The sequence below is a fragment of the Melanostigma gelatinosum genome, assembly GCF_949748355.1.
Source record: "Melanostigma gelatinosum genome assembly, chromosome: 18".
Lineage (NCBI taxonomy): Eukaryota > Metazoa > Chordata > Actinopteri > Perciformes > Zoarcidae > Melanostigma > Melanostigma gelatinosum.
In genome coordinates this window covers 12,977,591-12,994,839 of record NC_136651.1, presented here as the reverse complement: position 1 = coordinate 12,994,839, position 17,249 = coordinate 12,977,591, and the positions used below count along the sequence as shown (strand labels likewise).

The following is a 17,249-nucleotide window of genomic DNA, read 5'->3' as shown; positions in this document are numbered from 1 at the left end:
ACTGCAGAATATTTGGCTTCGATTATATGTCTCAGTGGTGTATAATGTTTCCAGTAGGGTGGAACACTCGACGTTTCTCAACTCCAGACTCAGAAAAAAACTTGAAACATTGAGTGTACTTAAAATATGTTGTGGTGATGCTGAGACAGGGGAGCCCTTGCACAGCATATGTACCACTGTATACGTTGTAGCAGCTGTATATGTACATCTAACAGTGCCTTACTAAAATGGAACTCCTTTGAGAAGAACAAAAGAAAGCCAGGCTTCCTCATTGTTACACCACACAGTGTGACATGTTGCATGTAAAACTGATACGAGAGCAACGCCTAGAGGTCATGGACAGTAATACCACTTTATCTGTTTTAGATTTAAGAGACTTGACGATCATTTGCTAAGATATGATTCCTCAGGTTGGACCAGGTCGAACCCTTAAAGATCAAGATGTAGTTCAAGTTCTTTGAGGAGCCTTTTCCCTTTTTTAAACACGAATTGTTTTGCTGTTTCTTGCGTCTTTCACCTGTTCTTAATTTGTACCTCAATTGTATTAACTATTAACAATGATTATTATCCGTTTAGAGCAGGCAAAGAACGTTGTGGTAGCCAGTAAGTTGTGGGGCATTGGCAGCCACATTTAAAGTAAAGCACACGAGTGCACGCTGTATGCAGCTTCTAATTCAGCTGTGTTTTGGCAACATGTTGCTCATGGATCTCCCCCTGTGAACAAATCTAATATTTACTAAACATATGAAATCTTCAAAGTGCAATGAGCTACAGTTTCTCTCTCAGTGAATACAACTGTTTCAGAATGCAGCCAACTCCGATCTTTTACACTTTTGTGCCAAAGATCTCAGTTTAAAAGTCATGTTGCTATTTTGGCTAAATATCTGAACTCTGGCCTTCCCACCCGCCGCATGTCCCACCAGCCCGGCAGAGGTCTGGTTCTATTGGCTGGACGTGTATGTCAGTCAGAGCGTGAAGGCCTCGCACAGGTGGAAAGTGAAGGAGGCCTGTCTGCTCTGCACTGCCACCATCCAGGCTGCTATAAAAAGGAGTGTGGTATGCAGGCTTGGGCTCACTGTTGGTCAGACGTTGTGTGTGTGTGTGTGTCCACAAGTTAGAAGGGCTGAGGGAACTGTGTGTGGTTTAAGTCAAACTCAGGAGACATACTGTAGACATGGCTGCTGCCCACCGTTTGGTTATCGTCCGCCACGGCGAGAGCACATGGAACCAAGAGAACCGCTTCTGCGGCTGGTTCGACGCTGACCTCAGTGAGAAGGGGATGGAGGAGGCCAAGCGTGGAGCCCTGGCTATCAAGGATGCGGGCCTCAAGTTTGATGTGTGCTACACCTCCGTGCTGAAACGCGCCGTCAAGACCCTGTGGACCGTCATGGAGGGCACAGACCAGATGTGGCTGCCCGTGATTCGTACCTGGCGCCTGAACGAGCGTCACTACGGAGGCCTCACTGGCCTCAACAAGGCCGAGACGGCAGAAAAGCACGGGGAGGAGCAGGTGAAGATCTGGCGCCGCTCCTTTGACACCCCACCTCCGCCCATGGAAAAGGATCACGCTTACAACAAAGTCATCAGTGAGGTGAGACAACTGGAACTTAGGGTGTGGGCTAATTATTTTTTTTCCTCACTAATCAGAAGAACGTCACAAAGCACCACCATGTTTGTCTTATCAGTAAGTTCTGTAACCTTTGTCAACTGTCGTGGAAGTAAACTACCTTTCACTGTTCTTACTAACTCCAGTCCCGGCGCTACAAGAATCTGAAGCCCGGTGAGCTCCCCACGTGTGAGTCACTGAAGGACACTATCGCCCGCGCCCTGCCTTTCTGGAATGACGTCATCGCGCCAGAAATCAAGTTGGGGAAGAACGTTATTATCGCTGCACACGGCAACAGCCTCCGTGGCATCGTCAAGCACCTGGAGGGTGAGTACTGCGGCTTGTAGGCTTACAAAAGGTTCTGCAGTGAAAGGTAGAGGTGAATGTTGACATTATGAAATCCAACATCACGAAATGGCAAATTGCAAATTCACCGAATGTTTTGGTTTGAAAATAGCTTTCAGCTTTCATTGCAAAGGCCAAGGCCTAAATGATCACAGACACTTGTCTTTGCACACACACACACACACAGTTGTGGATTACAGAGCATAAAAATAGCATGCAGGGACTCAGCTGAGGGACAGGGCAGAGGGTCATGAGTTTGGTTCCCATTACAGTCATGACCTTTATGTATAAAGGTTGCACTTTTTCAAGGAGTGGCCAGACATGGATAAGGGAGTTATACAGCCAGAGGGCCTAAATGTCAGATAGGAATGGTGCTGTAGGTGTCAAGGATGAGAGCGACAAGTAGATCACGTTTCTTAGATTCGACGTTACAGATTGCTGTGATCAAGATGAATTAAAATGCAATCAGATGTAAAGAAAACCTGCAGTGCTGATTCCTTTTGTTATGCCAGACTATTGTCCTTCCTGTCTGGGCAGCCTTTTGCTGGATCCATTACATTCCCTCTGTGTTCTGTCTGCTGATCTGCATGTCTGCCCGTCTTTCCAGGTATGTCCGACGCGGCCATCATGGAGCTGAACCTGCCAACAGGAATCCCAATTGTGTACGAGCTGGACGCAAACCTGAAGCCTATAAAGCCCATGGCTTTCCTTGGTGATGAGGAAACCGTAAAGAAGGCCATGGAGGCCGTGGCCGCCCAGGGCAAAGCCAAGAAGTGAGCCTGCGCTGGAGGCTCTGTGAGGAGGCAGAAAAAGAGACTGTTCCCCCTTCGTGCTTCAGCCCTTTGCGACCGTGCATTTGTCTATTGTTGTAGTCCATTCCAACTGGGGAAACGTTTGAAGGTTCTTTTAGAGACGGGCCATTTTCAGCACATTAGCCCCGTTTGTTGAAATGACGGACAGAAAGATGACCCGTCAATCAAAGCAGACAGCCCCGGCCCCACATTTTATGCAGCCACACATCACTCGGCCCTTTTAAATTGTGGTCAAGGCCTATGTTAAGACCTCACCACTCTGGCACAACCAATAAAGAAGCCATGTTTTTACGGAGGCCTGGGTCTGTTTGATTTCACTCCTTATCTTATCACGGTCTCCCCTTTCTTTCTTCAAATTGCATTGTCATCCTTATTATTCCCTTTTGTTTCCCATTTGGAAATCAGTGGTTTCAGCAAGGAGCTGTGAAACCTTATCCAGGAGGTAGAGAGGAGGGGGGGGGAGGGGGGAGAGAGAGACACACTGAGACAAGTCATTGGGTTCATTCCCATGATGCAGCTTGTCTGAGTTTTTGCCTGTCCTCCCCCCCTACAGTCAGATCACACAGACCCACGCAGGCAAATGATAATTGTAAGCAATTATCCATCATACATAAACTGCAGGTGACAAATTACAATATAAAAACCACTAAACGAGTGGAGAATCATAAGGAATACATATGCTTCAATAACCTCTTTCCTGATGATAATGCCTCCGTCTGCAGGACACAAAGGATCACCGAATGGGGAATGGAAATGATGTAAATCAAATGCTCAAACCCCAATTGGATTCTTGTATGTGTAGTCACAGCATTACGTTTCCCTCTTTTACATGTTACAATAAAGCACCAGGAACACATTATGTACTGTAGCATTCACCACATAGGTTTATTTCAGGATTGGCAGGCATAGTCCCACAGCAAGGGATTAGACATTTCTTTCAGAATATTAAACAACACTACATTGGTAAAACACAGTATCAGACAAAAACACAGGAGTTCAGCAGGACTGCAGAGAGGAGTGATCCTGGTTCAGAGTTCTATCTGATGTTGTCGTGCCACCTGCTGGCCACTAAGGGCAACACTGGCTAACTGTGAGTGAGTGTTTTTGTAAGGTTTTATGCTGCATTTGTCCTTTTGACAGTCCACAGGTAGCATCAGAAACTGGCTCAGAATCTTGTCGCATCATTATCATAGCAGTGCAAATTTTAATTAAAGACGACCTCATTATCCTTCGAGTTGGCAGACGGCACTGTACTGAAAAATCTGATGAAAAGCGTGTTCCATTAAGCGCAAGCTTTGATGTAGATCAGGATGTTTGGTGCAGTCAATGTTCAGACAGGTTCGGGAGCTCAGTCGTGGTTTGAATCGGAGGCGTTTTGATGAGCAGCAGTTTTAGGTTTTCCTCTTGAACGACTTGAAGAAGCTCGGGACAGACGCTAACTTGTACGGGTTTTTCTTGTATGAGACTGCATCGCAGGTTTGTGCTTTGGACACGTCTACATACTCCGCTGCACTCGTCACGTTCTTTTCTATATTGTTGATCAAGTCTCCCTGATGGAAGAAAAGCACAATCAACACCAGTCAGGTTGTGACATCGGTACATTCCTTTATATTAGTCATGAATGTTTCAACACAAAGCAGCCATCTTACCTGACTCTCCAACAGCATGGCGGTGTCGGCAAATATCTCGTGCAGCTCTTTGATGCTGGACTCGAGGCAGATGATGTCCTGATGACGAGACTCTATCTCACTCAGAGCCTGGCTGGAAATCAGAGCGTCAGAGTTGATCTGTAACAGGAAAGGTACACCTGCTGTTTATATAATCATCATCAGAGTAGCTTCACATTACATTCTAACTGCATATCTAAGTGACCCACAGCAGAAATAAAGCTACGGTAGATATTAGTAACTATTGCGTCGCCATTTTTGTCGGCCAGAATCGAAGGAAATTCCACTAACATCAGATATGAAGATGGTAAGATGGTCACGGTGCAGCATCTCCTCCAACTCTTCATCCGTTGTCACTTTATCCACTGAAATCAACAAAGCTGATGAGTTCAGGTTAGTTTAACCATCATAATAATACTAAAACAAAAGTGCATGCTGAAATCTTAAATGAATCACAATCACTCTACACTTCTTTTTTGTGAGCAATCAAGAAGTGTATTTTTAGGTGTTCACCACAGGATGGCGATATTACACCTCTACTCCGACACCACTTTCTCCTAACTCAAATCAAATAAGTCTACTGTAGATGTAAACCGCAACCTGTGTGTAAACTGAAGGGAAAAATGTAGTTTGAAAGATAATTAAAATTGAATGCTGAGCTTCTTACTCATAGTAATGATTTAATTGGGAAGAAGAAATAACATCACCGTCCTACATCATAACAGCTGACTATCTGAGGAGCTATTAGTATAGAAACCGTCACATCAACAGTACAGGCATGATCCTGGTGTATGAAACGAAGACCATTTACACACTGAGCAGAGCGGTGGTTGGGGGGGGGGGGGGGGGGCATGGGCTCATGTTCTAGTGTCATTTTTGGCAGCTCACCAATCTCCAGCTGTCTCTGGATCTGTGCTTTGCATTTCTCTCTGAAGGAGATCTGCGCCTTATGGTAGCTCCTCATGGCTTCAGCAAAGCACAGAGTCAGGTGAGAGTGCTGGTGAAAGGCAGTCCAGAGAAAAAAAATAACGGGATTATTGATTCATGAAAATGAAAACTGACTGTTATCACAGGTGGGCTTTTTTGACAGGTGCCTAAAGATCGAGGCTTCTTTGTAATGAATGAGTTGGCCGTCTTTATGCACCTGGCTTGTTACAGGAGATAAAAGTGCTGCCAGACCTGGTTCTTCTGAATACGCTGAATTGCTGAGGCTCTTTCACCGTGCTCATCCACAGGAAAGTTCTCCTGCATTGCTGAAAGTACACAGATCAAATACGCAAACAAGCACAGTACAGATTTAAAGGTGAAATTCAAAAACTCTACCACACTGTTCCACCACTCTGCGCATGCAGTCGTAGAAAACATGTTGGTTAACTCACAGATTAGAGTGGACTATAGCAGCCTTCCTTTTCTAACCATTTGCAAGTCAAATGCCATGTTGTGACCAATGCAGTTCCAGAATTTGAGGAAGTGGGTTGTGCTACACAGCTCTTCCTCATTGTCTCAAACACCAACGGCAGCCTACACAACCACGTAGCCATAATAACCTTGCTCTAGTTGTGTTACGTGTTACTACAGCATGAGACGAACCAATATCTACTGTACAATCGCACATTTTGCAAAGACAAAAAAAAAAAAAAACACAGCACCCCTTACATATTAACTTGGCTCGGACCAAGTTGGCGTTCTTCTTGGTCTCATCGTTGAGCAGCTCCAGGTTGTCTTGTTTTCCTAAGAACAGAATACGTTCACTTCATTAAAAGGCATCATTTCAATGTGGCTCATTTTAATGCAGCAGCTTTGGCGATCCCTCAACTTTAAGACGTACATTGTCAAAGAGCATTATCATTCAAGAATGGTTGGCGTTTTGTATGCAATCGTTAATTATTAACATGCAATATAGAGACTAGAGCACCTGCAGCCACATGTTGGATATGTTTTTACTTTCATTCATACAGTCTGGCCTGTTGTTAATGTAACATTATTATCATGGTGTAGCTATATATATCTATGTCTTGACCAAAACATATGATGCATTTATCTTTTGCTACAACATTTCGTGTGTGTGTGTTGCTCTGTTGGTCTGTTCAGTGCTGTGTGCCCTGGAGGAAGGGTAGGTCTCCGAGAGCGCATCAGCGCCATGACGGTGCTCTCTACTTACTCTTGTCTTGGCTTGCAGTGGAAACAATAGCGCCGTGTCGTCCCGCCACCTCTTCTGCTTGGCAGGAGATTTTTTCAATGAGGCTCGTCACCTCCCCCACCTACAAATACACACATTAGGCTACTGGATATGACGAGACGGCCAACCGACAAAACATGTGTGAAGTTTACCGTTTTGAAAAAGTCCTCCATGTTGATTGTGCTCTCTGCTGTAGCATCTGCCATATATCATCCTACTGCTGCTGTTCAAAGAGAGGAAACAATTAAGCTCACCTTACTTTAAAAACGAACAAAGAAACCGCCACCTGTTGCTCCCGATAACGTTGGACAGATAGCAGTGTGGACTTCTGCAGGCACCGTCTACATTTATATGGAGTAATTAAATAAGAATCCGCTTTAACGCTGCTTTCACAAACACAGCTTGGATGTATTGGCCATTTTTTTCCGCACAGACGAAGTCTTTAATAAACTCCCCAAAAACTGTTGTTAGATACTTTGCTGCAAATACTCAAAGCTGCCCGGCATTCATTTAGCGACAAATAGCAAGACATTCTCAACATTTGTTCTACTTTCGGTAACGTCATTCACGATAAGGCGGAGGCTCGACCTCTAACGTTACCTGCAGTGTGTCCTCCCGAGCTGCTGAGCGCACCTGGGAAATAATGAAAGAGCGCGAGCACGCAGGCGCGTAACCGTCCAGGCTAGCAAACAAACCTCTCCACCATCGTGTGCACGAAGACAGTACAACAACTGAGACCTCTCTTCGTTGGATGAGATATGAAGCGGCGGAGGCGTTGCTGTGTTTGAAAGTCATCGCACATGTAAATGTGGGTCGAGCGTGTCATGAGAATAGTGCAGCTCACCAGAGCGCGACGGTTCGCGTGCCTCAGTGGCGGACTCAGGCTGCCTGAGGGCCAGGGGCGAAAAATATAAAGGGCACCAGCTGCACGTGGTGGGACACTGGCATGCATGGAGTTTTTTAGCATGTACAATCCACTGCATCATACTTTCTCCATTTAAGGGTTTCCATTAGTGAACTGCATCACAATTTCTCCATTTGAAGGTTTCCGTTAGTGCAGTGCATTACATTTTCACCACTGGAACGGTACTCTAGAAGGCACTTTATCATGTTTTATCCACCGTAGTGGCATCAAATATAGTACTTGGTCTGCTCATGGTCTCCGTCAAATTGTAATGCAACAACATTACGTACCGCATATGTTTTCAGGGTACTACTGTTACGCATGCCGGCTTACGATCATGGCGAGGAAGAATGCAACGGTGTTCGTATGAGCTTTTTCTTCATACGAAAAGACAAAATGCAGTGTCCGTGGGTTCATTTATCAATACAACACCAGCTTTGGGATGAGCATTACTGGGTGACTTTAAAAACATCTGCCTAACAGATGTAATGTGTCCTCCAGCCTTTAACTCTGGGCTGAATGTCCCCGACAAAGAAATATATATATACTTAATTAAACTAAATAGAAATCTCAAAGGGCTGTGTGTTTGTTAGTGTGCTATTTTTTGTCAACTTTACTCAACACATTGTATTACGTTTATGTCCTCAGTGTCTTAGTCTACAAACAACAATGGCCTCTCCCTTAAGTAGGCTACATGACAGCATGCACCGGTGCCAAACCAAGCTGCAGGAGCTCTGCCAGCCCTATAGGCCTATTTCTACTGTTTACACAATGGGAAGCCTACAAGTCAACGGCCCTTACAAACCTGCTGTTGCACAGTTTGCACAGGTGCAGCTTCATAGCACCATGGATGTCTGCGTCTTTTGACAAATGATGTGGGCTATACTGTCATGCATGGGAGGTAGTGCTTGTTATAGCTGAATAATGAAGGGAAGGTGAAGCATATGGAGAGGCTGTCACACACTGCAGTCTCATGCGGATCCCAACTTCAGTTAAGAGATTGGTTGCTTTGTCCAGGTCCAATTCAAAATCTTTACAGTTCACTAAAAGCTCACCTGCATTTAGAAAGAAATCCATCACGACTGTAAAAATGAAAGCAAGCAGCTTTGTTGACTATATGCTTACTTACCGGTACTAATACACCAACACTTCTACATCGGGCAGACCCTTTATCACAGCAAGGTGGACACAGCTGTGGCCAATGAAATTAATTTGATTCTGGTGTGCAAATTAGCAAGCATTGGTAATAATAATTGACTATTGTAACTGCTTTATCTATCAATCAATGGCTATCCAAATCAAATATCATAGCCTTTAATAAAGGTTAATACATCATAATGTTACATTATATATAAATAACAAGACAAAATACAAGACATTTAAATCTGATGATCACAATTTAGTTTTGAAATGCTCAGCTATGAATGGGTGTATTTCTATGATCAAAGGGTTTAAAACTGGCACTGTGAACCGCCCGAGTCTTCCTCTGTCTCCTCGCTGAGGTGAAAATGTGCTCGGAGGCGTAAAAGGATAACAGCATCTGCCAAGTCAGATGACGGTTCTGTAGAGAAATGAATAACCGATCCTTCAGGGAACCACAGTCTGGCCTTTTCACATGAGTGGCACGCACAGCGAGGAGCTTTCGACTCCAAACCAAAGTGCTAGTTTTCATCAATAATGCACTGAGTGCTTGCGGGTACCAAACAGCTTCTTGGTTTCTTGGTGTGCGGTACAGTACTATCTTCCATCATTTTACCAGGGGCCATGAGCAAAGTGGGCCTTGGCTATAGACACATTTTACACACATACATGTTGGGGTTTTTGTGAAGCTTCTTTTTTAAAGCAAAAGCCACAATCTTGTTTTTAACTCAGTGAATGCTATACTGTGCAAATGTTGAAAGATGTGTCTCCTGAAGGCCGACGGTTACAGTTATCAAGGTGTGGCAGTGTGTTTGCTCACAAACTGACATTAGATCATCTGGCTTTAGAACACCTGTCCACAGCCAGTCCTTTAGTCCTAAACATACCTGGAAACAAACTCTTATGTTGTTATATTAGTTTGATGGACTCATGTTTTTGAAAGCATTTTAAAGTATTACAATTTTAGGATGTAGAACCCAAGTTAGTATTTCAACACAAATCAGGCCGTAGCTAAATGCATCTACTGGAAAAGATATGGAAATTCTGAACTTTCATTTTCATATACCAGTGAGGGGAGGTGTCTTTTGGACACTTTAGAAGGGGCTTGAACAGAACACAGGAATTCATCAAACAACCTTGCACTTTTATACTACAGTTTTATAAATGTAGTATTTATTAACGACAGACCCGGAAACATGTATTTTTGGACACAGTATAACCACCCTGCATCTCTTAGATTTAATTTGACATGAATCTAATTTCATTGTTTGTTGCATGTCTTCCTTCTCACCACTAGATGTAGCTTCAAGATTATAGTCTGGAGGCAGAGTACTTTTTCTCTTTTCTCTCTGGATTTAAAGTAATATTGTGATAATCGATACCTGAATCAGCACCTCATCTTAATTCAATTCAGTTGGAGTTAGGTTTTCTGAGAGATCCACATGTAATGATAAATAACCAACATTTACTTGGCAACAGGCAGAGGAAGTATATTTTACAGCAGCCACTGGCTGAAAATCAGGGGGTGGTTTACTCCATGAGTCAGCAATGGAAATCATATCGATTTTTTTTGTGATGCGGATGCTGTATAACAACACATATTACAAGGTTCTTTTACTCTTTCTAAAAGTTTTAAGGGGAACATTTGCTAAATAGGGGAGGCTCAAAAGTGAGTTTTACATGGTTGGCCACTATACATACAGTCCCTTGACAGGCTACACTGCACTGCTCCACATAGCTAATTCTGCTGTTTTTTGGCTAGAGTCCTCCAGGCAACAATGAGCCGGTAATTACTAATTAACAGTCTGTCCAGTCCAAAAAACAGATGTACCAGCCAGGTCTCACTGCCAGCATTCTTGTTCCAGCCTCTACATCCAAGACAATATGCCTCTGCTGGATAACGGAGCTTAAGATGTTGTAACATGCCATTGTAATGCAAGGCTTGAAGGGACTCCCTTTGCAGAGACAATCACTCTGGTGTTACTCTGAATTAGCTCAGTCAGCAGAGTGGTTGTCTACCATCTGGGAAAGCAGAGACTGAGAAAAGGCAGATGAAGTTCTCAACAAGCTGGATGAAGCTAAAATAAACAAGCGTATTTACTTTCAGGGAAAATAATGAACTAATCCAAAGCCTTTGCATCTCCCCCAATTTGATGAAATAAGTGATTTAGATTTTTAACAAAAAAAGAGGTCAAAACATAACACCATGATTTTGCATAATGTAAAATAATTGATATTATAAATGGTCATTTGCATGAACAAAAAAAATGTCTGTCATTGTCAAGTACTTTGTAGAGTATAGTGATGAAGGGCACAAGCACAATAAATGAAAACTTTATTTCAACCCCCCTTTAGCATTTGTAAACAGTGCAACATATTATAACACACTATTATGTAGTTATAAGCACATATTCAGTGCTTATCAATGCATTTCTCAATCAATAAAACTCCTGTAATAGTCTACTAATAAGCCTTTATAACTGATTACTTTTACAAACAATTAATAAATGCTTTTTAAGATTTGTTTATGTGTAATTATATATAAAATATAATCACAACTGTCTTATAAAGCGCTATCAAACACATTAAAGGGATATGTTGGGTGTTATGAAGTGGGACTGTGTGAAGTACTATTACCAACGGTGGTCAGCACGCCCCCAGTATGTAGAAACCGACTGAAGTACCAGAACAGATGCTCTGCGATGCACTGCTGTAGGGCAGCAAAACATATTTTAGCCAGCTCGAAGAAAGGCCCACCTAAAAATAAATCAATATCTGTTCATGAAATGTAGGCCCACGCTATTTAATTAATTTTCTTACAGGGAACTGTAAGTGAAACTTATCTATACGCTTCTAAATCACACAGGCACCGCCCTCTACTGGACTTTATGGGTAATACTTTCCTCCAATCACAAGCGTGCATGTTTGTCAATCATTATGCCTACCCGAAAACGTACATACCCCACAGTGTATACGGCAGCACACACCACTTTCCGCCATCCTTCACCAAGCTCTTCCCAAAATTTCGACACCGTCAAGGTCCGCGCCCAAGCTGCCAATGCTCCACCGCAAACCCTCCCACGAGAATATCTCATTGGTGTGAGGGTATCTCCACGACCTCGTTGCCATGGCCAAGTCCAGAGAATAGACCAAGTTCCACATGGCCCAATTTAATTTTACACCTGAGCAAGTTGGGGTTTCGCGATCAACTGGAGGAAGAGAAGCCCCATGCCACACCAACCGGTGGTCCGGGGTTATGCTCGACGCATACAGGATGCAGGAAACTCTGGCAGAACAGAGGCAGTTGGCCCTGTAGCACGCAGTTGACAAACTACGGCGGACTGCAATGGTGTGGGGTCAAACAAACACAGCACTTCAACTAGGACACTGGTGTTATTGTGAGGTTAAGTTGTGATGTTTTTAGTGAACATAGTTATTTTATGTCCATGATGTTGTTCCTAAACCTAAGTGGTTTGGTTTTCTTTATTAAAACCATGTTGGCGACACGTCATTTTAACACATTGATCAATGAACACTTGAATTCAAAATTGTATAAGCACATTCTAGTTTGTTACAATGTACTATTTACCATGTAATCAGTGTTTATATGTGTTTCTGCAAGAGAGAGTTTAAAATGCAATGTTATCAATAAATAATAAAAAACAAAAACATCCAGCAGTAGCCCCGGAGGATATTGAACCTGTGAACCTGACAAATTTGATGCCATGATCTACTGGTGGAACAGGCCCACACTCTTTCTTGTTAACAGTTTTCAATGTAAATCAATAATGCATGCTTGCTGGCAGCCTCAGCAGTGCTTAGCAGTGATTTCGTGGACTGGTACACCCAGGAGTAGGCAGACAGCTGGGGAGCAGTTTTGCTCCATCGCTGATGATGAGTCCCTGGTGAAGCAGCTGGAGGGTGAGAGTCCAGCTGTGACATGATTCAGGCCACCTCTCTGTGTAATCTTTCCAAAGCATAGATGACTAGCAATAAAATACATGCATAAGGTGGGTTATCACCTGACATTAAAATATTGTAAGTGCAAAACTGTATTTATGGGATAATAAAAGTGGAAGTCCTATAGATCTCCTCAGCGCTATACCAGGTCTGGCTCCACACATTATCATTCTGTAATATGGGGATCGAATAGCACAAGCTACACCACTTTACACCAAGACTTTACTGTAATTAGGTCCATAAAATAAATATCATAAATCAGAGATGTCCAGAGTAATCCAGAGGTGCTTGTGATAAGGTGGCGTAATATACACTGTGTTTATGTTTTATCCACCAAATCTGCCTCGACTTTCTATATTTCCCCAAAAGATCTCCAGCAGTTTAAAGCAAACTTGCCCAGACCAAGGAGCGACATTTTCCAGTCGAGATAAAGCATGTCATGCTCCTCAACATGACCTTTTACAGCTGCAATGCATCATGGATGCAGAATTGGATGTATCTGTTTCCTTTGTGATGGATTTCTCTCAGTGTGATCCTTAAAGTCAGAGAAGAAACAAGAAAGGCATGGAACAAGGCTTTTACTGTTGCTTCTTCTCAACAGGGAAAAAAGACGCAAGACAAAGTGCAGGAAAATAAGGCAATTCTTTTTTGTCAATTTTGCCAAAGGATTAATTAATAAATGTAGTATTCCTAAACCAAAATATAACTTATAAAAGGTACAGTTAATTAACATGCTATTCCCTCCTGTTTATTTATCTCCATCAAGACACAATCCTTGAACGAGAACGTGTGAGTGTGTGTGTGTGTGTGCATCTCTCTGTCTGTCCACAGCTAATCTTGCATGCTGGACCCATCACCCTTATCATTTGTGTTCTTATTTATGACTGTGTGCTCAAGGACCTCTCGTGGTTGTGGTGAATCACATTTTTTGGGCACCCGCACAAAGCTAACGCAGACTGCTGCATGGATCAGGATGAGAATGAATTTGTTGCATGAGATTTAGAGGTAAAAAACAGAACAGTGGCTAACATTAGCATGCGATCCAAGAAGACAAAGCCACTTAATTACTGAGTAATGCTGTACAACACTGTCAATTATTTAACTGTCAATACCTTCATACCTTGCAGTCCAGTCATCAAACTGAATATTGCCTGAAAGCGAGGTACTGTATTATAAGTTTGATTGAAACTCCATTCATCACTTTATGCTATATTGGACAATCATAACATCGCTACATTTTACCACACCTCCGTTCACTTGATGGGATATACAAAGAAAAAACCCTCTTTGATTGCCGTTAATGCAGATCTACTCTTGAGTCCTTCAGTGGAGCACAACACTGTTCATTAACTTCGGTCACTCTGTAATTGTGTGTTTTGTGGATTAATTGTGAGCACATAATCACTGACACGTGGGAAATTGAGGCTGTATAGACACACACAAGCAGACACACACATGAGGGCGTGAAGAAATAACAGTAACTCAAGTTGAATATCGCTTTCCTTTAGGCCAGTTCCATCACCTCATACAGACAGACATTGCCTCCAACAACTGTGAGGCTATTCTCTCTCTACCTTTCCCAATTTAATTTTTGTAACGATTCCTCTCACCTTAACTGAAGACCTCTTGGACATGAAACTAAATCATTGCTGCTCTTTCAACCAAGATACATTTAGGATCACTTGTATTCAGAGACAGCAAAGTCTTCTCAGCTTAAAAAAGGAAATCAGAATACAACCCTACTTCTACTTGTTCCAAATGTTGCTGACGTTAGATAACCTCCTGCACCAACGAGCAACCCAAGAAATATGCAGAGCAAAGGCTAAGGTCTCGTCATTACTCATTTCTTGTTAAGGGAGACATACAGTCGAGATTACAAAAGCAAGGCCACCTCACAAGGTCTCAGCATTCGCTCTATCAGAACGTGATGTGAATGTCAAATGAGTCCAGCTACACGTTAAATGATCAAATCTGCCCTCTGATGCTGTGTACGGATAAATAGACGAGTAGAAAGTTACGTCGGCCTGAGTCTCTGCAGCCATGCTGGAGGGCAGATATTAAGAGCCCCGATGTCAGACAAAGATGGAGGCTGTTATTGGCTCTCTGCTTTTCATTTCATTTGCTCGCTCCATCTATTTCACCGGTTGCAATGGCGTTTTCTTAATTGTATGTAATTCTTTGGCCTCTATTGTAGAAGCAGCCCATATTGGTATACAGAAATGCATGTTAGCTTCCATTGGCTTTGTGACTGAAGCGTTTTCTCTCAGGCAATCTGGCTCCCCCACTTCCATTACCTTTCATAACAAGCTGCCACACCGTTTATGTAAACGGCTCATGATTTAATTTTGATTAAAAAAAAATGCTTAGTCATAAAGCATGGCTGATCCTATTTTTTTGGGTTGCTCTAGGTGAAACCAGCAGCTTTGAGCACCATTTTTCCTTTTCAGCTGAGGGAGGCAAATGATTACAGTAAGCCACGAACCCGCTCAAGGCTCCTCTGGTATTCAAGACTGACTGACATTGACAAGGTAGGTTCACAGCAGCTGAACCTCATCGACTCCTGGAAGCATCACTGATCCAGGCCATGTCGGCACTGGGAAGGGAGTAAAAAAGACTGGAAATGGAGGCCTATACAGGGTCACCTTTTCTCAACGTTGTCATTCAATGAACACAAATACAGACTGACATGAGGGGGGAAAAGGGGGAAAGAGGATTTGAACTCTAGATGGCAGTCTTGCATAAAAACTCTCCTCCGATGTCAAACATTTTTCAAGTGTAGCAAAGCTGAGGCTTAACCAACGCTAATTACTGCAATTGCAAGTGTTTACTTACTCGTTATGTGATGCTGATTGAAACTGAGGTGGCCTCCCTCTGAAACCCCATCAGGCTTTAATTGTCTTCAGGCTCTGAATCACTTCCTGAGCTTTCAATGGAATGTTAAACAAGCGGGATCAGTTCAGTCTCAGTGCAGCCTGGTGAGGTGCCTGTGTCACATGTGGTAACCTTGGCACTAAAAGTGCACCCAAAGTCATACTTTAATGACCTGGGAGGGATGAGAAGCTGATTTCGGTTTCCATCAATCTCTCAGCTTTCACCCCTTGGCGAGGATGATGCTGTACTATTGCTTCGTGATTCTAATCCATATCTAGCTCCCCTTCCTTTTCGGCTGGGCAGCTTTTAAACAGAAATAATGTCCAGTCACTGTATAACTCTGTGAGCACTCCAACATAAAAAAGCAAACAATATTGATATTAATTATTAATAGATTATTTGTGAAAAAAAGTCTGATACAAAATAAACTTACTTTTTTTTACATTTTCACATAACATAAAACACATTAATACTTAAATAGGATCTCTTCTCAAGATCCCAAGTGACCCTGTTGATCACATGTATTCCTCTTTGCTGTTGCCTCTTATTCCTGCACCATTATCACTTGCCTGCTAAATCATTTCTGCTCATCCTTTCACCTGTCTCCCATCTTTTATTCATTTCGCCTTTGGCAAAATGACAGAGGCAAAGGCAGAAATAAATAGAAAATGGACAAAGGGAATTAATTTCGTGATTTAGTGGAGGAAGGGCTAGCGAGACAGAAGATGCGGTATTTCACTGCATCTCCTGAACACAACAAAGCTGAGGGCATGCAGAAGGATCTTGCTGGAATGTGTCATTGTTCTCCCACCCACTTGTGGCACACCTCCAAGGTCTTGTGCAGATGCGAGTCCTCCTACATTTGTCATTGTTCACCACACATGTCCTCTTGATAAGTGGTATGAGCAGGAAAGAGGGTTAGTGAAGATCAATCATAATACTCATTTGCATTCCATTCATCCAAAACTGCATTTCCTAGAGAATTTAAAAAACTCTTACTTTTAGTATGTAGCGGAGCATACTGGAGCCGTTGCTTTGAAACTCCAGAGAAATATCGGCAAGTTTGAAAAATAATTCAACTCAAAAAATATCAGCCTTTGAGGCCTTTGGAACAGGACAAAACCAAACACGGGAAAAATATTGGTCACTGTGGATCTCTTCTATTTATGAGAGCTTAAACTTTCATTTTAAACTACTGAATCAATAACTGAGGAATAACTTGAACAGTCTGTCTCACTTAACAGAAAGAGCCATACTACTGTCCATGCCTAATGGCCTGCAGCTGTTACCAGAACAAGAGCAGAGGAAAATGTGTACAAGATGATAATTAAGTAATGTACCTTACTCTAAATGAAAACACTGCGTAAACACAATTTGAAATGGCGACTCCTGGGCTGCTGACCACATTCTAATCCATAACAATGCCATCATCCTATCAACCTCAGTATGCAGTCGAGAGAAGCTTAAACTTAGCTCTGCGTCAACTCATGTTCCAGATGACCATGCCAGTGTTTTTAAAGATTCGTGTATTGAATATGTGCTTTGAGGGATTACAAAATCAAAAAAAGGAAAAATCACACTTAAAAATGAGCAGGCAATTTGTTCGTAAAACATTCGTAGTACACATGCTCTTTTTCTTTGTATTTTATACAGGCGGAAACCTTCGCTTCTGAAAAGTGAAGCCAATGCGGTAGTGCTTTAAACTTTGTTTCTAATGGCCAACAGGGGCGACTCAAAAAGTCATCCAATTGTATGAAAGTCTACG

At 42.6% G+C, this 17,249-nt stretch overlaps 2 protein-coding genes across 3 annotated transcripts; one reads left to right on the top strand and one right to left on the bottom strand.

Moving 5' to 3' along the window:
- The first annotated feature begins 1,065 nt into the window (after positions 1-1,065).
- On the top strand, positions 1,066-3,059 carry pgam2 (phosphoglycerate mutase 2 (muscle)). The gene is made up of 3 exons (XM_079289574.1): positions 1,066-1,591; positions 1,753-1,933; positions 2,559-3,059. Exons 1-3 carry the CDS (start codon positions 1,175-1,177, stop codon positions 2,726-2,728), a joined length of 768 nt encoding a protein of 255 aa, XP_079145700.1. The 5' UTR covers positions 1,066-1,174; the 3' UTR covers positions 2,729-3,059.
- LOC306792448 (syntaxin-2-like) lies at positions 2,668-7,350 on the bottom strand. Of its 2 annotated transcripts, none has more exons than XM_079289572.1 (9): positions 7,210-7,350; positions 6,762-6,832; positions 6,592-6,691; positions 6,087-6,161; positions 5,610-5,683; positions 5,319-5,427; positions 4,722-4,795; positions 4,413-4,550; positions 2,668-4,313 (listed from the first exon to the last, which is right to left on the bottom strand). In XM_079289572.1, exons 2-9 carry the CDS (start codon positions 6,813-6,815, stop codon positions 4,155-4,157), a joined length of 783 nt encoding a protein of 260 aa, XP_079145698.1. In that variant the 5' UTR covers positions 6,816-6,832; positions 7,210-7,350; the 3' UTR covers positions 2,668-4,154. The 2 variants fall into 2 exon arrangements, with proteins under 2 accessions (XP_079145698.1, XP_079145699.1); XM_079289573.1 differs by having other exon boundaries at positions 6,762-6,829; positions 7,210-7,338.
- Between the last annotated feature and the right edge of the window lie 9,899 nt (positions 7,351-17,249).